The sequence below is a fragment of the Polypterus senegalus genome, chromosome 6 (assembly GCF_016835505.1).
Source record: "Polypterus senegalus isolate Bchr_013 chromosome 6, ASM1683550v1, whole genome shotgun sequence".
NCBI lineage: Eukaryota > Metazoa > Chordata > Cladistia > Polypteriformes > Polypteridae > Polypterus > Polypterus senegalus.
Window position 1 is genome coordinate 96,939,971 of NC_053159.1, and position 25,636 is coordinate 96,965,606.

Genomic DNA, 25,636 nt, shown 5'->3' on the forward strand with positions numbered 1-25,636 from the left:
AATTCTCCGCCAAGCTAGCGCCTAAATGGTTAGGTCCAGCTAAAATCATTCATCAAACAGGTCCAGTCAATTTCCAGATCCAAAGGGGTATCGGCGCTGCCTCCAAGTTAGACACCATCCATGTGGCCAACCTCAAGCCGTACTTCGGCCCTCCCTTGTCCAAGGTTGGGGGAATGTAGCGGTGCCACATAGTGTTTAAATGTCAGTGCTGTGTGTGTCTCGTTTCATTGTCCCATTGACTGCGTGTATGTGTATCAGTTAATGTTGTCCCCGTAAAGGAGGATGGATGATGGGAGGAGTTCACAACCACTAATCTGGAAAGCACCTGTGTATATCAATTAATCAATTACTACTGTCACGGACTATTTAAGGAGAAGAGGAGGAGACGAAGAGACTAGCACGAGAGAGAGAGAGAGAGAGAGAGGAGAACAATATCGCATTCACGATCACAACTTGCCTGCCGAATCATTCCATTGCGCTTTCATCCAGTTTGTTTTTCATTCATCCGGACTGCCTTTCAACCTGCTTGCCGCTGAAGACCCCGGGGTCGAATCATCATTCACCACACGCCGAGGAATCACGGTGAGGTTGTTCCAAACGCCGGGAAATACAAACATTACAATCGCCACTAATCAGTACCCGTATTCAGGACATTTATTCACGTATCGGACTCAAGTTCACACTCATTCTGTTTGCTAGCCATTTGTCGTTTGTGTGGTGTGTGTTATATGTTACGTGGACAAGGGAGGGGATTTGTATATATATATTGTCAGTGTTGCTTTGGGATTGTTGGGGTGGAGGAATATTTGGGTGTACATTTGTCTTGTGGCGTGTCTTGTGTCATTTAATACATTTATTCTTGTTTAATTTTACATTCTGCTTATTGTCTTTGCATTTCAAACCGTCGATTGGGGGGGAAAGTTTATCTGTGTAGGAGTACGGCTTGACAGGAAAGGTTCTCAGTTAATTATCCAGGCCACAGGTCTTGGAGGTGTAGCTGCCGGCTGGGAATAAGGGGTCGGCCGTTACAAAAGCAAGACAGTAATGGACATTTCTGTATGAAATCTTCAGTTTCTTAGCAGTCTTTAACATAGATTAACAGTTATTGTGCAAAAAAAAAACAATAGACTGACATGTTTCTTTTTCATTTTGGCCATTTTTTAACCCAAAAATGAGCTTTGGGAATGCCACTACCTTGGGAATGCCACTACCTTGCAACCCAAGTGAACAGAATGACAGGTTTCAGCAGTGCTAAATCAATTACAAAGGTATCTTTAATAACCAACGAGCATTTAAAATTACTAAGAATAAGCTAAAGGAGTTGACCATTAGGTCATTGAAAGTAATATGTGAATAATAAATTATAAATCAGTCATTTCATGCATTAATAGCTATTATCAAAACTACTAGGTCTCCCAGCTCTAGCCAAGGCTCCTTATTTGGATGTGAGGTTCCTTTAGTTGTATAGAGTAAATAATATAGTATATCGTTATTTGGAATACATGCATTTCATGTGTGTTCTGTGTCTACAAAGATCTGGGTAAGTGTAGGATGAAAGGAAATGCAAGAAATGCTGAAAACATCCCTAAAGCAGAAACTATTGTATCATATCATATTATATCATATTATATCATATTATACTAATAATGATGAGTGTGTAATGTGTGAAGACTTTAGTCCAAATATCAAATAAATATGTGTGCTTTTATTCAAGAATATAACCAAAGGGGAAAAAAAGCATTCAATTTACATGTGCATGTCCATAAGTGCAAAGCTCAAGCTCAAATGTCAATCGACAGGGAGTTTGCAGATATTCTGGAATGGTATAGGGGCAAGAACTGCTGCCTTTTAACTCGAAGGTCCCAGGTTCGAGACTGGGCACTCTGTGTTTTGATTAGTGAGCTGCTATGGGTCTCAGTACAGTTTGTTTTGTCCACATAATAATGTGATTGGTGCGTTCACATCTACCTGAAAAAACCAGACTGTGGAAATTGAAAAAAAAAAATACACATTATGAACTAGGTGTGAAAACACCTTCAGATAAGGAGAAGTATGGGTTACTAATATGACAGGGTAAGGACAGACAGGGAAGTAAAAGAGCAGGCAAGAGGATGGCAGGTCGAACGTAGACTGGTTTTATTATTTTGGAGGTGTCCAATTGGCCAGTTGGCCATGTGAACAGTAATCTTGTTTCAAATCTCACAGCTTGGATTGCTGCTGTCATAATCGGTTTGAGTTTCATGGTTTGTTTCAATTACGACAGTATTTGTAGGACTTGTGTTGAAGAGACATTCAGCATCTGTCAAGCGTTCTAAGTATACAACCGGTTTCATCGATAACTTCACATTCAGCTTTTGAGAGTTTAAACATTCATAAACATCAAAGTGTCCACTACTGAAATCGTCACCTGTGAATCTAAGATGTTTAAGAGGCATTGGCGGTTGTCAAAAGGTGTAAAACATTTGGCCATTTCGGTACACTTGAAAGCAACAACCAAACAATTCACCGGCAGCCATCAACTCACATGCAGATGCATAGGTGAAGGGCTTAAGCATTTCACTGTTCTAGTGCTCCTGTGTAGAATAATTATCTCCTGAACCTGTTCCAGTCATTCAATACATAAGACACAATGTTCCTCCAGATATCAAGAGTGAGCCTGATATGGCCATGCAATTTGTAACAAAGAGAGTGGAAAAGGTAGGTGCCATCTCAGGGCATGGAAACCACTCGGTAAGTGATAGTTCTTTGATCGATGGTGATCACCTCGATAGACATGTTAATGGGGGTACGGTTGGAATGATAAAGGAAATGGGAACCTGAACAATGTAAAGTAAGTCTAAAATACCTACACAATAACTGTAATCGTAATAAATGAACAATAAAACAGCAGAGAAACCGTGGATTAAATAAAAAGGCTGTAGTTATCAGCAGGGAGACGTGAATCCCGTGGCGAAGCAAGGAAGGGAATGTAGAGACTGGAGCAACGGACGGCCTTATATAAGCAGGCAGCCAACAACGTGGGAGGCGTTAGGATCGGGGACCCAGTGCCGCCTCACACGGTAACCGAGCTGCAGGCTATGGACGTATATATGTACGTAAGTAGGATTCAGTTAGCGTTGGGAAAACCCGCGTACCAAATTTCTTGAAGATGGGCCCATAAGTAACAAAGACCGTTGGAAAGTTCAATATGGCGGCTGACAGTGGCGTCATACCACCGAAATAAGTACCAATTTTCAGCCTTCTACCTACACGGGAAGTTGGAGAATTAGTGACGTTGGAAAGTTCAATATGGCGGCTGACAGTGGCGTCATACCACCGAAATAAGTACGTACATTGGTTTTGGTTAGCGCAGGGAAGCCGCCTACCAAATTTTGTGAAGATGGGGCCATGAATAAGAAAGTTCAACATGGCGGGCGTTGTCAACCGTTATGACCGTTACGTGTAGAATTTTGAAATGAAACCTGCTTAACTTTTGTAAGTAAGCTGTAAGGAATGAGCCTGCCAAATTTCAGCCTTCTACCTACACGGGAAGTTGGAAAATTTGTGACGTTGGAAAGTTCAATATGGCGGCCGACAGTGGCGTCATACCATTGAAATAAGTACGTACATCAGTTTCAGTTAGCGCAGGGAAGCTGCCTACCAAATTTCGTGAAGATGGGGCCATAAATAAGAAAGTTCAACATGGCGGGCGTTTCGAATCGTTATGACCGTTACGTGTAGAATTTTGAAATGAAACCTGCTTAACTTTTGTAAGTAAGCTGTAAGGAATAAGCCTGCCAAATTTCAGCCTTCTACCTACACGGGAAGTTGGAGAATTAGTGATGAGTGAGTCAGTGAGGGCTTTGCCTTTTATTAGTGTAGATAAGCAATATTTCAATAAAGGCAGCAAGAATATTTTTAATTGCATGTAAATGTTTTAGGTACAGTATATGTCAAACCAGCAGTCACATACAACAGAGATTGGAAAGGGTGGTCTCAATGTGGTGCCATGCAAACCGTAGAACAGTTCATATGAGATAATGAACGTGATATGACATAGGACCAACCTAATTACATCTAACAGGGTTCATATGAATCCTGGAAAACCTTAAGTCATGAAAAATTAACAAGTCAACATCTGGAGTGGTACAAACATTTAAAGTCTTCAAGTTCTTAATTGGAACTTTCCAAAACACATGAAAAAATTTTAAAGTGAATTCTAATAATCTTATATCACGTGATTAAAAATATCTACTGTACAGTGCATCCGGAAAGTATTCATAGCGCATCACTTTTTCCACATTTTGTTATGTTACAGCCTTATTCCAAAATGGATTAAATTCATTTTTTTCCTCAGAATTCTACACACAACACCCCATAATGACAACATGAAAAAGGTTTCCTTGCGATTTTTGCAAATGTATTAAAAATAAAAAAATTGAGAAAGCACGTGAACATAAGTATTCACAGCCTTTGCCATGAAGCTCAAAATTGAGCTCAGGTGCATCCTGTTTCCCCTGATCATCCTTGAGATGTTTCTGCAGCTTAATTGGAGTCCACCTGTGGTAAATTCAGTTGATTGGACATGATTTGGAAAGGCACACACCTGTCTATATAAGGTCCCACAGTTGACAGTTCATGTCAGAGCACAAACCAAGCATGAAGTCAAAGTAATTGTCTGTAGACCTCCGAGGCAGGATTGTCTCGAGGCACAAATCTGGGGAAGGCTACAGAAAACTTTTCTGCTGCTTTGAAGGTCCCAATGAGCACAGTGGCCTCCATCATCTGTAAGTGGAAGAATTTCGAAACAACCAGGACTCTTCCTAGAGCTGGCCGGCCATCTAAACTGAGCGATCGGGGGAGAAGGGCCTTAGTCAGGGAGGTGACCAAGAACTCGATGGTCACTCTGTCAGAGCTCCAGAGGTCCTCTGTGGAGAGAGGAGAACCTTCCAGAAGGACAATCATCTCTGCAGCAATCCACCCGTCAGCCCGCCTGGAGTTTGCCAAAAGGCACCTGAAGGACTCTCAGACCATGAGAAACAAAATTCTCTGGTCTGGTGAGACAAAGATTGAACTGTTTGGTGTGAATGCCAGGCGTCACGTTTGGAGGAAACCAGGCACTGCTCATCACCAGGCCAATACCATCCCTACAGTGAAGCATGGTGGTGGCAGCATCATGCTGTGGGGATGTTTTTCAGCGACAGGAACTGGGAGACTAGTCAGGATAAAGGGAAAGATGACTGCAGCATTGTACAGAGACATCCTGGATGAAAACCTGCTCTAGAGCGCTCTTGACCTCAGACTGGGGCGATGGTTCATCTTTCAGCAGGACAATGACCCTAAGCACACAGCCAAGAAATCAAAGGAGTGGCTTCAGGTCCTTGAGTGGCCCAGCCAGCGCCCAGACTTGAATCCGATTGAACATCTCTGGAGAGATCTTAAAATGGCTGTGCACCAACGCTTCCCATCCAACCTGATGAAGATTGAGAGGTGCTGTAAAGAGGAATGGGCAAAACTGGCCAAGGATAGGTGTGCCAAGCTTGTGGCATCATATTCAAAAAGACTTAAGGCTGTAATTGCTGCCAAAGGTGCATCGACAAAGTATTGAGCAAAGGCTGTGAATACTTATGTACATGTGACTTCTCAGTTTTTTAATTTTTAATAAATTTTCAAAAACCTCAAGTAAACTTTTTTCATGTTGTCATTATTGTTGTTGTTGTGTGTACAATTTTGAGGAAAAAATGAATGTATTCCATTTTGGAATAAGACTGTAACATAACAAAATGTGGAAAAAGTGATGCGCTGTGAATACTTTCCAGATGCACTGTATGTGACATTTTGAAGAAATCATATTATGACCTGAATAGTACCAATCATAAAACATCATTGCACTAATGTAATATTATTTGAAAACAGACAGCATCAGATCAGGTGTGAATTTATGCTGTAGCTGTTATTTAGGGTCAGATCAGGAGGGCAGGGAGATAAATTTACACCTGATCTTTTTCAAACTCCTACATAAAACAGACAAAATAATTATAAATCGGATTCACTAAAGTGAAATGCAAAAGAAATAGGAATGTAAATATTAAGTTTTTTTTTACGTTTTTTTTTTTTATATAATTTTGCCTTACTTGAAGTCCTATTGGTATTTGACTGACCGTCCATTGCAATTGTTGGTCTGATGCACACAAGCATAAGAGCATGATTATTATGTGACCTCATGAAAGATTCCTATAGTGCATTTAATGGAATAGGAAACAGCAGTTGTACCAACTGAATGAAGGTATTATGTTTAAAAAAATCCACAGCAACAAGTTAGTTTTATATTACTTGCTTGTTGTAATGATTATGTGCTTTGTGTTTCTGTTTCCATTTTTTTTATGGTTATGGAAACAAATGAAATTTTTGTATTTAAATGATAATAATATATGTAACTGAAATGGGTGAGTTGACATGGCAGCGTGTAGCTTTTTTTTAAAGAATTAAACTTTTGGGAAACAATTAAATACAGACAAAAACAAAATTAGTAACTTTTATTAAATTCAAACAGTATTGCTTATAATGCCATTTAACATTTTTACATGGGATTTAAATATAATCAAGATAGGAAAAGTAGAGCGCCTTTTTACACAAAGGATTTCAAATTTCTTGAGTTGAATTTTTTTTTTTCTTTTCTGTGTTCTTATTATGGCTGCATTACTACTAACAGATCAAATTTAACTGGAAGAGTTTTTATGCACTACAGGATGACCTTTTTTCTTGTATCCATAAAATTATTCATTATGAACAACAGCAACAACAATATTTAATTATATAGCATGTTTTCTCACAAACAGTATAGCTGAAAGTGCTTTACAAAATGAAATAAAAGGAAGTTAATATAAAGCATAAACAAGATTAGGCAATAATCGTATACATTATGTAAGAAAGAAAAAGGTAATGTTAACTGGTTAGTTGGACAGAAAAAAAAAAGCAAAATAAAAAGAGACTCCAGTTAGGCTGGAGGAAAAAAAAAACAAGATCAGCAGGGGTTCCAAGGCCAAAAGACCACCCACTGGGCATTCTACTTAACAAAGATGTTCAGAATCAGTACTTACGGTCTTCAAGCTTCACAAGGAAGAAATTGGCAGAAATAAACACAGGGGGCAGCATTGTACCTTGATCAGGTGGTGGTGGTGCAGATCGCCACCACAAAAGAACCAGAAGAGACAGCAGAAAATAGTACAGTTTAGTAGGGAATTGCAGAACCCAGAGGAAAATGATAATTCACCGTCCATATAGACTAACAGGGCTACAACTAAAATGTAGATATGGAGAAGCCATTTTAAAATAATGGGTTTTAGCAGTTTTAAAATTGTTTAATTTACTGAGAGACTGCTTTGGTACTATGGACTGGGATATTCTGCAGGGTCACATAGTGAGAACATTGAGGAGGTTGTTGACTGCACTACTGACTACATTAACTTCTGTATGGACATTGTAGTTCCAGTAAGAACAGTACGCTGCTATGCTAACAACAAGCCATGCATTACAAGTGACATCAAGGGCCTTTTGAACCAGAAGAAAAGGGCTTTTAAATGCGGTGATCAGCATGAGCTCAAGCGTGTGCAGAACGAAATTCCGAGTCTAGCTCAGGACGGCGAAGGAGCAGTACAGGAGAAAACTGGAGCAGAAGTTGCAGAATAACAGCATGAAGGAAGTGTGGGATGGGATGAAGATCATCACTGGCTGCAGCTCAAAGCGGGGTGCCTCCATCGAGAGAGACAACATTTTTAGCAGGTTTGACCACCCTAACCCACTCTCACCTCAGGGTACTGCATCCTCAACCCATCCTTCTGCTGATACCAGCATTGGAGAGAGTTTCTCCCCACCCACAATTACAGCAGCCCAGGTAAGCAGAGAGCTGAGGAGACTTCGTGCCAGCAAAGCAGTAGGTCCAGATGGAGTATCACCAAGACTGTTGAAGGCCTGTGCGTTCATCACCAGAGTGCATTTTTTAACTTGCACTGCATTTTTATCACTATTTAATTAATATTGTTTTTATCAGTATGCTGCTGCTGGAGTATGTGAATTTCCCCTTGGGGATTAATAAAGTATCTATCAATCGCCTGGAAAATTTCTATTGGTAAGTGATTCCAAATTCTAGGTGCATAACAACAAAAAGCCACCTCAGCACTTCTTTTCAGGTTGGCTCTTGGAATTATAAGCAGACCTTCATTAGAAGACCTGAGGCTACAACTTGGCATGTAAGGGGACAAACATCCCAAAATATAGGATAGGGCAAATTTATTTAAGGCTTTGTAAACTATTAGTAATATTTTAAAGTCAGTCCTAAGTGTTATAGTTAACCATTGTAATAACACTAATACTGGCGAAATGTGCTCGGATTTTCTTCTTCGAGTTAAGATTCTTGCTGCTTCCTTCTGCACTGTCTGTAACTGATTGATATCTTTCTTAGGTAGTCCTGTAAGGAGTACATTACAGTAATTTAGCTGGCTGAAAACAAAAGTGTGAATTGATTTTTCAGCTTCTTGTAAAGGTATAAGAGGTCTAACTTTAACTGTAATCCTTAAGTGAAACATGCAGTCCAAGTAATCTGATTAATATTTTATTTAACATTTCGGTCAGAATGAATAGTTACCCCTAAATTCTTCAACTCTGACTTGACTTTTAAACCTAAGGGATCATGTTTATTTCTGATTCCCTCACAATATCCATTTTTTCCAATCACGAAGATAAAAATATTATATAATATTATTAATACAATAGATAAAGTTGCATTAATATTCATTCAGTACCAAGATTATAAAAAATGCTGGCATTGGGGGAAAAATGGACATAATAGCATCTAGTAATAATATAACGGTGAATTTTCTATTTTCCCTGATACAGATGAGCTAAAAAAGCAGGGAGTGGCTCTCCAGGCATCACAGGATGAACTTTTAAAGCTTCAAAAACTGCTTTCAGACGCTAATGGAGAAATGGAGACCATCAAGGCTGTGGCCACTGTGTCAGAGAACACCAAACAAGAAGCAATTGACCAGGTTAAAAGACAGTGGCAAGAGGAGGTAGCATCATTGCAGGCTATCATGAAAGGTAAGTACCTGTAGCAATCTAGGGCCAGTGTCACTAAATCGAGATTACTAGTAACAGATAAAAAGTAAATATTCTAATTATACATCTGGAGAACACTAGGTACAAGAGAAAATTCTGAAAAGGTTGTACCATGTACTGAACTGCACAATATATTGAAGTATATTTAGACTAAACTGCTCAAAAAAAATTAAAGGAACCCTTTGAAAACACATCAGATCGCAATGGGAAAAAAGTAATGCTGGATATCTATACTGATATGGACTGGGTAATGTGTTAGGAACGAAAGGATGCCACATTGTTCGATGGAAATGAAAATTCTCAACCTACAGAGGGCTGAATTCAAAGACGCCCCAAAAATCAAAGTGAAAAAATGATGTGGCAGGTTATTCCATTTTGGCAAAATTTCAATGCAGCAATTCAAAATCGTACTCCGTAGTTTGTATGGCCCCCATGTACTTGTATGCATGCCCGACAACGTTGGGGCAAGCTCCTAATGAGACGACAGATGGTGTCCTGGGGGATCTCTTCCCAGATCTGGACCAGGGTATCACTGAGCTCCTGGACAGGCTGAGGCGTCAGATGGACCGAAACATAATATCCCAGAGGTGTTTTATTGGATTTCGGTCAGACTAGCATGGGGACAAGTCAGTGGTATCAATTCCTTTATCCTCCAGGAACTGCCTGCATCCTTTCACCACTTGTGGCCGGGCATTGTTGTGCACTAGCAACAACCCAGGACCCACTGCACCAGCATATGGTCTGACAGTGGGTCCAAGGATTTCATCCACATACCTAATGGCAGTCAGGGAGCCGTTTTCTAGGCAGTAGAGGTCTGTGCATCTCTCCATGGACATGCCTCCCCAGACCATCCCTGACCCACCACCAAACCAGCCGGTCCTGCTAATGGGTTAAGGACCTTCTACGGCCCTGTCCAGCTTTCCTAGAGTAACCATGCCATTGAGACTGTGCTGGAAGACGCAGCAAACATTCTGGCAATGACACATATTGATGTGCCATGCTGGAGAAGTTGGACTACTTGTGCAACCTCTGTAGGGTCCAGGTATCGCCTCATGCTACCAGTAGTGGCAGACTGTAGACAAGTGCAAAACTAGTGAAAAACAGTGAGAAAAATGAGGAGGGAAAAATTTCAGTGGCCTCCACCTGTTAAAGCATTCCTGTTTTGGGGTTCGTCTCATTGTTGCCCCTCTAGTGCACCTGTTGTTAATTTAATTAACACCAAAGCAGCTGAAACTGATTAACAACCCCCTCTGCTACTTACCTGACCAGATCAAGTCTTATCAGATCTGAAATGGACGTGAGTTAGTGTGCAAACCTGCTGCCAGTAGTCTTTTCGCAAAAGCAACAACAACCTCGCCTCTCCCTTGTGTTCAGTTATGCAATAAAAGAAGTCCTTGTTAATTTCAAAATGCAGTGCCTTTGGCATGGGATGTGCTGTTATGACTGCATTTTTAGCAAACTTTAAGGAATCATCGTTCCTTCCCAAATGATGCCGCAATTGCCAGAACTGGAAGTGCAGCTCATAGAGAGGATCAGCTGTGACTTCCCAGAGGCATCGGAGCTAAATTACCTCATATTGAGTGACTATGTTATCCCTCCCTCGAGCTGGGGAAAAACATGGCGTGGAAACAGCTTGAGACGTAGATTACCTTCCATGTCCAGGCCCATCACATTCTGTGGTGTGTTCTGTGCTTGTCCGCTGTTTCTTTTTGACCATTCCTGCCCCAGTATGACTGAGGGCTCCGTATAACTACAATCATAACAGTATGGGTTTCTCCTTGGAATGTGATCACACATGTGGTGAATCAATCGTAACAGTACGGGTTTCTCCTTGTAATATAATCACACATGCGGTGAATCTGTACCAGTGACACTAAATACAGGCTAGACTGGTCTTCCCTGACCCACATTGTTGCAGAAGCATGTAAGCTGAGCAACAACAGAATTGCAGGGGAAAGGTGGGAGATTTACTAGATAGTCGCATGCAACTATCTGAGGCAACACACACATACATTTGTTTTTATATTTTTATGATACCTAGGATCAAACATACAATTTGTGCATTATCTCCTATATGTAATAAATATGTAAAAAAAAAAATCTGAAATGCTTTGTTTATTCAGAGAATAGAAAAGGGCACACACACTCACTTCCAATATATATTGCTCAAATTTGTTAAGATGATGGAGATGGCCAAAACACTGAAGTCTCAGTCACTGCTTTGATTTCATTGATCCTATAATAGCGCTGCACGCTAGATTCATGTGTTTTAAATAACACTTCCACTATTAATTTGCCAGTGTGATGATCAGGAAAGTATCTTGTTTGAAGACAATTTGATTTCAACTTCTACTTTTCAATGAAATATACAGTTTTGTTCACAGGTTCTGCTGGAACAAAGATCAGCCATAGGTGCAAAATTTAAGGTAGCATGGCAGGAAATTGTTTGTGAGACTGTATTTATAGTTATATGAGTGTTTTCTCAGCAAAGATCTTATGACTTAGTAAGTTGTATCTGTAAAATGTACAGTACTTATTGCAGTGCAGACAAAAAACATGGCTTTGAATGTGTGCTACAAAATAGCAGTAGTTATTTCTCTCCATTTAACATTCTTCTATTCATCCTGTATTGCTCGAGAGAGAGAGAAATAGTCTGTTAGCTTGTGTGGGGAGAGGGGTGATGGTTTTGACTTATAGGCCCCCAAAGTTTCATGCATTCCATGTAAAGGTGATTCATTATGCTGCCTGATTTGGTAGCAGTCTTTTTCTTTTTTTGCAGTTTATAAAATGCCTCACCTTGTTCTACATCTGAACTATAAAAGCCAATCCATCTCCATGGCTCACGTTTTCTCTTCTGCTATGCATTTGTCACTTTACTGGGTTTTCAGAAAACATTCGGCTGCACTTAATAAAGAAAATAAAGCTCAATAAGCGGATCACCATGCTCTCAGTGTAATATAATTTTTTTATTGTCTATTCTATGAATATACTGCCAGTAATGATGTTTGGCAAAAATTACCACTGTTTTTTGCAGTGAATACTTGCCATAGTGGTTTTTGCTGTGTTCTCTGGTAACCTTATTTGCCAAATATTTTCCTGGAAATTGGCTGTGCAGTCTGCTTAGTCAATCATTTTTTCCCAAACTCTCCATGATGCTTTGCAAGGCCAGCGTGACATCACAAATCTGTAGCAGCCATGCTTAGAACTTTCATGCATGCGTACAGTAAGACTGTTGAAGTTCTGCTTTGCACATGGGTGTTTTGATGACTATCTCAGTACTTCAGCTAAATTTCCACTGCCTCAACTTTCCATTGTGCCTCAACTACCAGTAAAAGCAACCCTTAAAGGAGCTCTCCCCTTCCCTTCATCAGAAAACACAGGAGACCTGGTGAAATAGGGATGCTCCGATCAGGCATTTTTAGGTCCGATACCAGTATCATATTACTGGATTCTGATACAAATTCAATTTTTTTTTTGTTTAATCTCTTTAAAAAACTTTTATACTAGGCTCCTGCATAACCAGATGTGGAGAATTCTTATGTTATGTATAAAATCTTAATTGTACTCTTTTTTATGATTAAATAAGACCACAGTTGTTACCTGTTCATTTTTATTAACAAAATGAAATTCTGCAGATTTATTGTTCAGTGACCATAAAAATATAAAATAAATCAAATTTTCCTAAAATGCATACCTTTCAACTCATAAAATATGTAGAAAAAATAATTTATCCATAATACAGATTGCATTAAAGAGAAAAAAATGCTTCTCATAAGTGCTAGCTGTTATATTATCTAATTTCTTCTGTAATGTACTTATCTAAAACAAAGCCTAATTAAAAAAAAAAGACAGTAGTTGTCACCATTTGCATAACAAAAATATATTCTCACACATTGATTAAACTAACCGATATTGGTAGTTTAACACTGCTTAAATATAAATATACATGGATTTACAGGTTTTAATAATTTTTAATCATTAATTACACTATAGTTTTTTTGCTGTTAAAATACACATTTACTATATTTATAAAGGTCTCTTTTTTCTTTGTTTTTTCCATAATGGAGAACAACAACAGTACAATAAAATATACTTATTTTAATATGTAAACCAACGAACCAATAAGAGTAGATGTCAGTACTGTTATGTAAATTCAGTTGTTCATAAAATAGACCGCTGCCCTTATTATTTTTTTCTTTGCTTTCATAATTCTTGAGGTATACTTATAAATATGGATTGCCATTTAAATTATGCAGTACTTGTTTCTTACCAAAATTTATACAGTATGACACACACAAATAATAAACAACATACAAACATTTAAAAATGCTATATACTGTATCTGCCAGATGTTCATAGGATGTTTGTTAGGAAGATACAAGGCTAACATGTTTAACAGGTTTACAAGTAAAATAGACAGATTTTGCTGTTAAGCTAACAAGCTTATTGTCCCCTAGAGACAATTCCAATTCTTCATCTCTTCTTTTTCTAATTGAGAATGTGAGCCGCTGTACTTAACACAAGCTTGCTCATCGTCCTTACTTAGTGTTTCTTTTAATTTAAAGGGCAGGATAAAAAGGTCTTTGTCTCTGTTATAAAGTCTGCATTACTGCTCCCTGTTTACAGGACGTTTGTGTGACGATGCGGGTTCCGCTCCAAGTTCCCATCTTGCTTCTGGGAACTCTGGACCTGACACCATTGGTAATGGTCACCGATAAACTAGGCAGTGAGGCACAACAATGAAGCAAGGGGAAGTTGCAAAAAGTGCAAAATGCTTTTATTAAAATCAGCAAACAGAACCAAACAGTGTCCAACGTGCAATGCTTCAAAAATGTTTCAATAAATAAATAAATAATTCAATAAAAACGAGTGAACTGGTGGAGGTTAAAATCCAATAGAAAAATAATCCTTTAAAAACAGCGAGGTTAAAACAATGGCTGGAAGCAGTCTTTTAAAACAAAGCCAGGTGCCTTATTTTACTGGTGACTCCCCTGCTTCTCCCATCCAGGCTATATATGCATCAGGGGAGTCACCCTACATGCAGCTGACCTTCTTCTCTGTACTGGTCTGGTGTCTTTTCCGATCCCTAGCTCCGGTTCTGCTCACCCAGACCGAGACTTGGGCTCCCCAGTGACCAGGACACTCACACAGGGGCTTCCACTTCCCAAGTCCCCGACTCCCACTGCCTTCGCTGAGGCGAGCCAACCTTCTCCCAGTCGCTCCTCAGAGTATTGGGTAGTGTAATCCATGAGGACCAGGGTGCCGACCAAACACTCCATTTGGGCTCGCCTCTCCCAGCTGCCTGCACTCGCTTTCTCTCTCTCACCGGCTTTCTCCATCCTGCTTCCATTCTCCCCATTAACCTCCTGTGTTTTGTTTTTTTTTTTCCCCCTTGCCACCTCACACTTATATTATTTATCACAGGGACATGGATCAGGTGTGGCAATTAGCAGCTCCTGGCATCAATTACGGATGCAGACAACTCCTCACCTGTGCACTTAAGCGAGGACCGCCCGCATCACGGATTCACCCAGGAACCTGCTCCGGCCACATTACCACGCGCCCTCTCAAAGCCGCGAGTGCGGCGACTATTTATTTAAAAAGTGGCCTTTTTGACTTGACCTGTGGATCCACTACACCACAGTTTGCAGCAAGAAACAATAAGCGCAGGCATAGCTGTCATAATTCCTTGCATAAAGGAGCACTACCATTAAAGTACTGTAAAACATAGAAAAGCAAATGCCGACAAAAACTGTTACCTGTGACTAGCCAATTTACTAATTATCAATCCCTATAAAGTCTTTTGTAGTAAAAATCGGCCAGTTGGTTTTTGCAACACCACTGTGAAATAATAATAGCAAAAGGTTTATTACTATTTAAAAGTTGTTTGTGTCAAGCATTTGCACAAATAGATAGGGGGAAAAAAAGATGTTCCAGCTGTACCCACAGCTGCAACTTCAAACAGTGGAACAAGCCAATCCCACTTCACAGTAATCTATATTTTATTTAATTCGTTTATTTACCTAGTTCATGGCAATCAGTTTTGTTTTGTTTGTGCTATTATTTCCAACAACGTCTTTTGTTGATTGAGGCACAGCAGTGCATTGGCTAGCACTGCTGCCTCTCAGCAGAGATCACATTTCTGGCCACAATAATTGATCCAGCATAGTTGGCTAACTCATTCCTAGCCCTGGGAGGTGCTTAAAAGGCCATTGCACCTTTACATTCAGCCTAAAACTAGTTCAGTCCCTCCTTCCCTATTGACTTCAATGCATTTTGAGGAATTTGATGAAGTTCACAAACATTTTCATGATTTCGCCAAATTCAAGGCAATGCAATCTCTTCAGGACTTGCTTATCACAAAGTCTAGTATTTGATGCATTTATCCATCCCTACTGGATCAACAGCAAAGTTGGAATAGCACCGATGTGGTAGAGATTCAAAGGTGGTTTCTAGCTATGTGTATCTTTTGCTTGTGTCTCATTCATTACTTTTCTACCATACAAGAATGAATGCCTTCATTCTTGCTATCAAATGTCTGGTTTTGAACACATATATCTTGAAACTTAGATTATTTGTATGTTGATGTAATTATAGAGGATTTTTCTCTCTGTTATTGGAAGAAAATGTGTAGAGATATTAAAAAAAGTTTTTTTCTTGATTTTTATTTTAAAACCCTGATGCTAGTGACTGAATATTGACAGATAATAACAATAATATGTTTGACTGCTGTTTAAAATAAGGCACATTTAATTGATCGGATATTGTTCTGCAATACAGAAGCAGCACGAGACTATGAGCTGCAGTTTCAACAAGAGAGAAGTCAATGGAGTCAGTACAGAGAAACGGTGGAACGGGAGATGGCTGAGCTTCGGCGCCAGCTCAAAGAAGGCCAGGAGGAGGAAAACCTAGAGAATGAAATGAAAAAAGTAAGAAACCTGCTCTCACATTAAGTATGTATACTGTATTTAAAGTAGAAATATACAAGTTACTCATTTGTTGCAGAATTGTGGAAATAAAGAGTCTACATTTACAAAATTTGGCATAAAGCTTTTAATGAGTTCATCATGAAACCTTAAAAAACATATAGGCATCAGCAGGTGTTTCTCGCTTTAGCCAAGGTCTGCAGATTTGATTCAGCTATAGTGAAGATGCACAACAAAAATTGAATATATGTCAGAATAGCAAGTTACATAGATTATCGACAAATGTTTTGAAAGATGAGTCAAAAGTAGTAATTTTTGTTCATTTTATGTTGCCTTTTACAGTACCTGAAAATCTAATGCTAATTTCTTAGGATTAACTCATCATTAGTTCAGCATTAGAATGATTAGTTCAGAATTGGATTAGGGGTGTGTCAGACTGTTAGTGAGGAAGGAGCGAAAGCTTTAGATTCGGCTAAAATTTCAATTTCTGGTTTTGATGGATCTCGACGTATCAGGGCCTCCTGATACCAGAAACATTGATATCTTGATGATAGGTGAGTCAGTGTCTGTGTGTCACAGTTTCTTGAGGGTGGTCTAGAGTTAAAACGTCTGGATGGAAAAATACCAAACTTTTATGATCAGAAAGATAATTACTAAAATGTTATAGAATAATTTGGGTAACTTGGTTTCTAGAGCGCAAAGCCTATTGATGGTCACTTCCAAGTTTTTAATTTATAATTTAAGATGTGATAAAATTCACTATGTTAATATGCATTAATTCAAGAATAGGAGCAAGTAGTTTTCATGATTCTATTTTATGAGAAGATACTTGTATGACAAATAGAATATTTTGAATTTAGTTAAGTGATTCTTAGGCTCATAATAATAAGTTTGCTAGGGGCTGTAAAGTATTTATTGAAATGGATTGACAGTCTTTTATAATGATTACTTCCTTTGACTGTGTCTATGTAATAAGAGACTTCAGTTTGTGTCCTAAAAAGTGTTAAAGTGTTCCCATCTGCATTTTGTACTGTGCAGAATGTTAACTTACTTGATAAAAACAAAGCAGCATTTGTTTTCTTTCTTTAACTTCACAGACTCTGGGTTTATAGTGAAATGTATTGGGTACTACTGATGCCTATAAGCTCAAAATGCATGACAATTTAAACTTTTAGCTAATTTAATATTTATTGCCTATTATTTTAGAAAAGGACAAGAAAAAGTGTTAAAAAATTATCCTTTTGTTATATTAATATCTTTAATTATTCAGTATCAGACTTAACATTTATTTATTGTCACAAATGCCGATTTGTGGTAGAAATGAACATAAAGAAATTATCAGAATGGTCAAAATAATAAGGGCAGAGGTCTATTTTATGAACAACTGAATTTACATAACAGTACTGACATCTACTCTTATTGGTCCATTGGTTTACATATTAAAATAAGTATATTTTATTGTACTGTTGTTGTTCTCCATATCCTTTTGGTTTAGCTATTACCATTAAAATATCTGTGTATATAACAACGGTCCAGGACATCTGCTGATCTTTTAACCATCCCCATATACATTTTGTTTATGACATCAACTTTTCTCTGGTACATCCTTGTCTTTTGTGCTTTTAACTTTTGCAGGTATAACTTAATGACATATCTACAACAAATGGTTATATATTTCAATGTGCACTGCAAACCAAAATACTTACCGTAGATCCAGGAATACAGGCCGACCCGGTATATTAGCCGACCCCCTTCTCTTCCTACTAAATTACATGTATTTGCCGATGACCGGTATTTAAGCCGACCCCCTTCTCCAAGCAAAATTTTCTAAATTTCCTTAAAAGTGTCTCTTCGGGTATATTTATAATGTTTATCGGCGAGAATTTGAGACTGCCGGCATTTTTGATATACAGTATAATATAATGTGCATAATTTACCAAAACACCAATAATTTTTCTAATGTACTAACCAAAAAGTTATAAAAAGTGCCTAGCCTACTTCGATTAAGCTAGGAGCATGGCGACACGCATGGTCGCAGCGGTTCAGGGCTCTCCTTTTCAGTGCACTTTTTTGTTGTTTTTGTACTTTTTTGTCCTTGTTTGTGCACGATCGGTTCGGCGAACATCCGCTACACCATTCAGAACCTTAAAGACATCGGTGTCCAGAGCCAGACATCTGTTTCGAGCGTTTTTCATCACACGCACAACATCCCAGACAACATAGCGAGACCAGCGGGCTGTCCGTGGATTGTTGTCGGGTCTAGGAGACGACACAGACGGAGGAGGGAAAGAAAGCAGAGGCAGGGCCGCAGATCCGGCGTTATGCTAAAGCTAAAAAACAACCATACAAGCCCTATACAGAGCTTTTTTCTGCACTGAAGGAGCTGCTTTTAATCTCATTGTAGATGCGTATAGTGACAATAAAAGGCATTCTATTCTAGAAACAATTTCATACTGTACTCACCATTTAATTTGACATCTTTGGGATGCAGGAAGGGAGGAGATATTTCCACGCAATGTCCATCTTCGTTTCGATTGCGATCGCATTCTTTTACCTTCTCTTCCTTCCTTAGCAATTATGCGTCTTGCTTGCATGGTCTTAATGAATTATATATATAGGTAAATCACTGCAATGATGGAAATTACATCCACAAACACATGTATCTGGGCTCCGACTGACGCTACTAATGCTCTCGGTTGTTTGTTTACAATCGCGCAAGCGGATACACGTGACCGCATCCGTTTCGTAACGAAAGATGTTGGTGGTAAATCAAAACAAAAAATTTCATTTTAAACTTCCCGATAATTTATTATAAATTTTATTAATAAAATCAACAACTAAAACACTTTTTTGAATAAATTTTTATTTAATTTAAAGTACCGGCATGCAAAAGTTACTTCTTCATCTGAAAGATGGCTCTGTGGTTTCGTCATTATTCACTTCCGTATTCATCGGCAAAACCGGCATTGCGCTGGAAATCTTGAATCTGAAACGATACTCGTTGTATAAACCGACCCCCAAACTCCAAGCCAAAAATCTAGGACGAAATTCTCGGCTTATATAACGGGATCTACGGTAACTACTATTAACTCTAAATTTTTTTCTCTCATACTATATCTGATGTTTGTATAGGTTTTGATTTTTAGGAATTCTTTTATTTCTAGGGATTCCAGGCTTTAACTATCATGTTAGTTGTGTTTTTCCAAAAATGTTTTATATGAATTAAAAAAGCAGAAGCCTTGTACTGACCTTTATAAAACTCCACTTTTAACTTCAGGTAATTCAGTAAAAGTTCCTCATACTGACATCTGAGCCTAAGCAAGTTCTTTACACTGCAATCAGAATCGCTGTTTCTGGTATTACAACTGCTTTCTCAGAATGTCTTTTATGAAACATTTTTTAAAAGTCGGTGTATAATATTTTATACTTCACTATAATGTAAGTAAAAGTTTCACAGTTCTGTGTACATTGGACCATATTGACCCAATTAACCTATGAATATTTTTTCTTATAAAACTGCATAAATTTTAGTGGAACACGATAGGCCTCCTATCTGATGTTAATATCTGGTTTTTCATCTTGTCATTAGACAAGTTCCTGTATGGAAGTATAGAAGTTATTTTAGATCATTTTCCCCTCTCAGCTTTTTCAGGAAATAAAAACTGAATACTCAGGCAGTTCTCTCCAGCAAGCCAGTCTTTCATCCTTTTTTCATTTTGTACCTTCACTTTCTATTCTTTTTAGGCTCAAGAAGATGCAGAGAAACTGCGATCTGTTGTAATGCCCATGGAACAGGAAATCACTGCCCTCAAGAGTCGGCTGACAGAAGCTGAAGACAGAGTGAAGGAACTTGAAGCAGCCAAAGTGTGTACCATTGAATTCTGCTTTAAACCTCTTGTGAACACCATATATATCTTGCTAACTATGGGAACTCTTTTAGTTATGTATAAATTTAAATTATAAGTCGTCTGCCTGTCCTAAAATTTTCATGACTTACTAGGACAAAGTTAATACGAGGGTAAGTTAAAAAGTAAAGGCAATTTGAAAATTATGCAGTAACCACAATGAATAGAAGCTGACATGATACAACATATTTGCGATGGCTTATGGGTAGTTCAAATAAACGCAGATCTCTGCTTTTAGACTGGTTGAAGCCAAGGTCAAACATGGATTTTCTTTAGCAGGATTGCACCATTGTTCAACAACACACCGTAGTTAGACTTCTTTGGGCAGTGGAAGTGAAACCTGCTGAAATTCACTGAAGATTACTGGCTCAGTACAAAAGTGAAAACTGAATGACTCAAAGAAACGTATACAAATGAGTAGAGAGATTTAATGCAGGGGAAACAATTGTAACTAACAAGGCCCTATCTGGTCGACAATCAACACTGCACACAGTAGCCAACATCAACATGACGAATGCCTTCCCTAGAGTAGACTGACGGATTATGTGAGTGCTCTGCTGCTGCACGTTAGGCTATTGGCTATGGATCTGCACATACCATAGTGCATGATGACTTGGCGTACCATAAATTCTGCACAAGATGGGTTCCCAAACAGCTTAGTGATCTGCACAAGCCAACATCCTTTGATGAATTTCAGCAGGTTTCGCTCCCTCTGCCCAAAGAAATTTCACTATGGCGTGTTCAGCAATGGTGCAGTGCTGCAGTGGAGCATCCATGTATATTTGACTTTGGCCACAACTAGACTAACGGCAGTAGGATGTGCTGTGCATGTTTTGAATTACCCATAAACCATCACGTGTTATATTGCATCAGTTTCTACCTTTTCAATTTATCCTCATATAATATAACACTACATAATATTTTCACCCGCTTTTAATCCAGTTCAGGGTTTCAGGCATCAAGAGCCTACCCTGACAGCACTGGACAAAAAAATGAAAACAATCCTGAGTGAGGGCTACTCATGCACGCAGCCATGCAGACATGGATGAAATTTTGTATTGTCAGTGTGTGCCCTCCTTTCAAATCTTTGGGATGTAGGAAGAGCAACTCCACACAGGTAGGTATGGAAGAATGTGAAGATTTCACACAGACCAATGACCAAGTGGAGGTTTCTAACACTGATCCCAAAATTCATAAGGCAGCACTTCTAACCATTATACTAGAGTGGTACTCGCACTGTATTCCTTCTTTCATTTTCTAAATCAGCTTTTTTTGTTCAGAGTTGTGGGAATCAGAAGCATATCTAGCAGCATTGGATCAAACCAAAGACGGTTCCTGGATGGGAGCGTGAGTGTGTTGAAGAACACACTTGCTCACATACCAGCTTACACATTCATACTCAATAAACAGTAAACAATTATTGTAACCTGTAGATAATTAGTGTGTGATACTAAAATGGAATGAAATTTGTGTTGTAAACTGTTAGTCATATCTGTTTAATTTCTTGTTCTGTTAATAATTCACTGTATACAGTAATTTGATCAAAATCATGCAGTTGTCAAGTGCATAATTATTATTGGTAACTCAACAATGGCAATATTACTGCTTCATCTTAGCATTCTAATATCTGTTATTATGTACAGGTAACAGAACTAAACCATGTCCTCGAAGCAGAAAAGTCATGTCGCACAGATCTGGAGATGTATGTTGCAGTTCTCAACACTCAGAAATCTGTTCTCCAAGAAGATGCTGAGAAGCTGCGTAAAGAACTACACGAAGGTGGTTAATTGAAAAAGTTTTCCAGTAAAACACTTTCACTGAAGAAGAGAATTTATATATAAATAATACATCATAATATATAAAATATTATAGAACAATATTTTACTTGTATAAAGTAATGCAACAAGTACAATCTCACTAAATATAGTCCTATTTGTTTTTACTGCATTCTTAATTATTTACTTTCAAATTAGTCTTTTTCATGGTAAATCAGAAGTTCATTGGATTTTGTTATACAAATAGGACCACATTATTTAAACATTTCCACATTTAATTTTTTCACTCTTGGTTTTGTAGATGCACATGGCTTTTAGAATTTTATGGTTTTCAGTATGACAACTTTTTGCTTAGATTGATTGGTAATGATATAATTTGTAGCTTATTAAAAACAAATACTAAGCATCACTCTTAATTTATTAAAGCTTAGATGTTAATTTTAATGTGAATAGAGTGATGTTCTGGTTAAAATGTTTAGATGATTGCTCAAAACTTCCTTTTGCTCTAAATAGATATTTCACTACCATCTGGACATACATCTTTTTTTCCCCTTTATTTAGTTTGCCACCTTCTTGAACAAGAGCGGCAGCAACACAATCAACTGAAGCACACATGGCAAAGGGCAAATGACCAGTTCTTAGAGTCCCAAAGGTTGCTTATGAGAGACATGCAACGAATTGAAAGTGTGTTGTCTTCAGAACAATTGCGTCAGGTAGAAGAAATGAAGAAAAGAGACCAGGTACAATTTTTAGTTAATTATTTAGAATGTAGTCTGGATAGAATTTCTCTTGTACAGGTTAAATTATTACAGTAGAGGTCTGAATTTCCATGGGACCTGTATCAAGGTTATATATGTTGTAACAAGAAAAGGCAAACAAAGGAAGGTAAAAGGGTTAAGGCATTGAATGGTGAACCCCATATATTTTGAAGCAGACTGGGGAAAGATGGCACAAGTGCTTATTATATATCAGCTAATTAAAAGAGATCAGTGTTATCAGTTGTAGACACTAGTTATGAATCTGGTTGAAACAAAAACCTGAAGCCACAGTGGACTCCTAGGATCGAGTTTGAGAACCCCCTGCCCTACACCATTGTTGAAAACGAGGGCTTTTTTCAAATGATACAGGTTTTCGAACTGTGGTTTGCTATATGAACCAGAAAGCATATTAGTGATATTATTGTACTTTGACTTTGTGAAGATCTTAAACAAGGCATTGTCATTTGTCTCAGGTCAGCGGAGAGAGTAGCCCTAATGTGTGACAGCTAAACATCCAGGTTAGCAGATTCCTACGTGCTGAATTGTATAAAATGATGGGGCAACTGTGGAGGATGTGTTGCAGGCAAGCGTGCTGCATGCCAGTCACACCAGGAGCAACAGAACTGCAGAGATGGCTGGCTCGTTGTTGTTCCAAAAATCTTTCTGACATTTCCAATGCACTGATCCATTCCGGGACCACATCAGTCACCAGTTTGTGTGCTGGGAAGTCCAATAAATGTCCCTTCTTTTTAACACTAGAAAAAACTCGTAGATCCGTCCCACCTTAAATCGCTTCTTAAAACCGTTCTCACCTCTCCGCCAGCCTCCTTTGTCCTGTAAATGTGCCGATAAAAACAAACTGCAAGCAGCCGTCTATTCCATCCCCCCCACCGACTTAGAACGTGCACAAAATTCTCCCAGCTCATGCCTCGATTATCTGGGAGTGAATTGGAGTTTTAGAGTGGAAATAATGCATTGTTATTTGGAACACACGCATTTCATGTGTGTTCCGTTTCTACAGTAATCTGTGTAAACACAATGTTAAAACATTTTCATATTTTAGTAATAAATGTTACAAAATGTAGGCATAAACTATAAAATGTGTGAAGCCTGAAGGCTAAAGGTCAAATAAACACTTTCATAAAAGGTTTAAGAATTTAACAACGGTATCATTTCGTCACTTAGAGCGCAGAAGACTTGCTGTACCTCAAGAGATCCGATTCCCCGCTGGAGAGAAAACTTATTTATTTTTAACCGTCGCCGTTCTGCCTGCCTGAACTCCCTGTCTATCTATATAGTATTAACAGTAATTTTATTATTATATAGGAGCTTCCCTGTCTGCCTATCATATAGTGCCTTTCCTTCCTATCTATCTACATATCTATCCCCTTAGCTGTTTTTTTATATATTTATTATACAGTGCCTTCCCTGTTTATTTACATATCTAGTGCCTTCTCTGCCTGTGTCTGTCTGATTGCATATAGCGCTGAACTTACTGCTCTGTACTATTCTGTCCTCCACGTGTCCTGGAGTACAAAAGAATCACCACCATACAGCAGCATGTGCGAACTGGCAAGATCGGGGGAAAAAAACACGCAGTCACTGATTACAAACCGCAAGATGAATGAAAAAGACAATATATGTAAAAACATCATTGCACTAATGCAATATTATTTGAAAACGAACAACGTCAGATTGGGTTTGAATATGCGCCCGATCTGACGCTGTTAGTTTTCAAATAATATTGCAGGTAGTATGCATTGAAACTGTTGCACTGAATAAGCTGACGCCTTCTGTAACAGCGTCGGCGTGCATTCAAACCAGATCTGACGCTGTTCGTTTTCAAATAATATTGCATGTAGTGTACTATTTTAGAATAAAAACATACATTTGATTTCAGTCAGTCTGTAAGAGCCAGTGTAAATGCATGATAATTGTAAAGGTTAGCTTTTTTTTTTATTCAGTTCCATTCTCTCAGTCGCGTTCACAATCCCCCCTCCCCATCTGACACTGCTGTTTTCACATAAAGACACGCTATAGCTCAAATGTTATTTATTTGGAGACGCGCGAATGTTATTTATATAAAAAAATTATATAAAGTACAGTGTCAGGTGCTCATTCAGTGTAATAGGAACCATAGCACAGATAGATGTGTACACTGCAACAAGTACACATGTCGTAAATGTAGGAAGGGTGTGTGGGAATTGTTAATATTTGAATGTGATGATTTTATATAGCACGGATCGGAAATCAGCAGTTCTTAGCATTGCCCCACGCAAGCTGTCGTATCAACCGCCTACTGTAACTTGTTTTATTTTTTCTTCACTTATAGTCTAGAATAAAAGTGCCCTTGTTTTGTTATACTTGTACACCAACATATGTTCCTGTGTTTGAGCGACACGGGCATGCTCAAAAAATAGACGTGTAATGCCACGAAAAGTGCACACAGGCACTTCAGTTTGCAAGCATTGGTACGCGAATGCAGTCACAAGTACGCTGCAGAGCTATAGCGCATCTTTATGTCAAAACAGCAGTGTCGGGGTAGGGAAGGATCCTGAACACGACTAAGAGAATGAAAAGTGAATAAAAAAAAACTAACCTTTACATGTATCATAAATTATACTGGCTGTTACACACTGAAATCAAATGTATGTTTTTATTCTAAAATAGTAAGAATAAGAGCAATTTACTTCTCAAAACTGAGTCGTGCGGGATCGAACTCATGACCTTTTGATTACTAGTCAGGAGCTGATACCATTACGCTACCGTGGCAGCTGTAGTAAGTACGTGTCAATGTGGCATGCTAAGGCGGCTTTTTTCTGCAGTTATATTTTTGAATAAAAGCATACTTGTTCTGTTATATTTGTACCTTTTGTGAAAGTGTTTGATATTTGGACTTCAGGCTTCATACATTATATAGTTTATGCCTACATTTTGTCATTTACTACTACAATATGAAAAACGTTTCTGTTTTAAAAATGTGTTTACACGGATTACTGTAGAAACGGAACACACGTGAAATGCGTGTATTCCAAATAATGATCTATTATTTCCACTCTAAAACACAACTTCACTCCCAGATAATCAGTCAAGGCATGAGCTGGGAGAAGTTTGTGCACGTTCTAAGTCGGTGGGGGATGGAATAGCCGGCTACTTGCAGCTTTTCATTTATCAGC

The 25,636-nt window shown here is 38.5% G+C and overlaps 1 protein-coding gene across 2 annotated transcripts in view; it reads left to right on the forward strand.

Moving 5' to 3' along the window:
- Positions 1-25,636, forward strand: part of rabep1 (rabaptin, RAB GTPase binding effector protein 1) — a 72,657-nt gene that overhangs the window by 15,797 nt on the left and 31,224 nt on the right. For both annotated transcript variants that reach the window (XM_039756595.1, XM_039756596.1), the window contains exons 3-7: positions 8,875-9,078; positions 15,877-16,025; positions 19,767-19,886; positions 21,571-21,706; positions 22,264-22,442. In XM_039756595.1, coding sequence (XP_039612529.1) covers positions 8,875-9,078; positions 15,877-16,025; positions 19,767-19,886; positions 21,571-21,706; positions 22,264-22,442 — 788 coding nt within the window. The remainder of the gene's footprint in view (positions 1-8,874; positions 9,079-15,876; positions 16,026-19,766; positions 19,887-21,570; positions 21,707-22,263; positions 22,443-25,636) is intronic.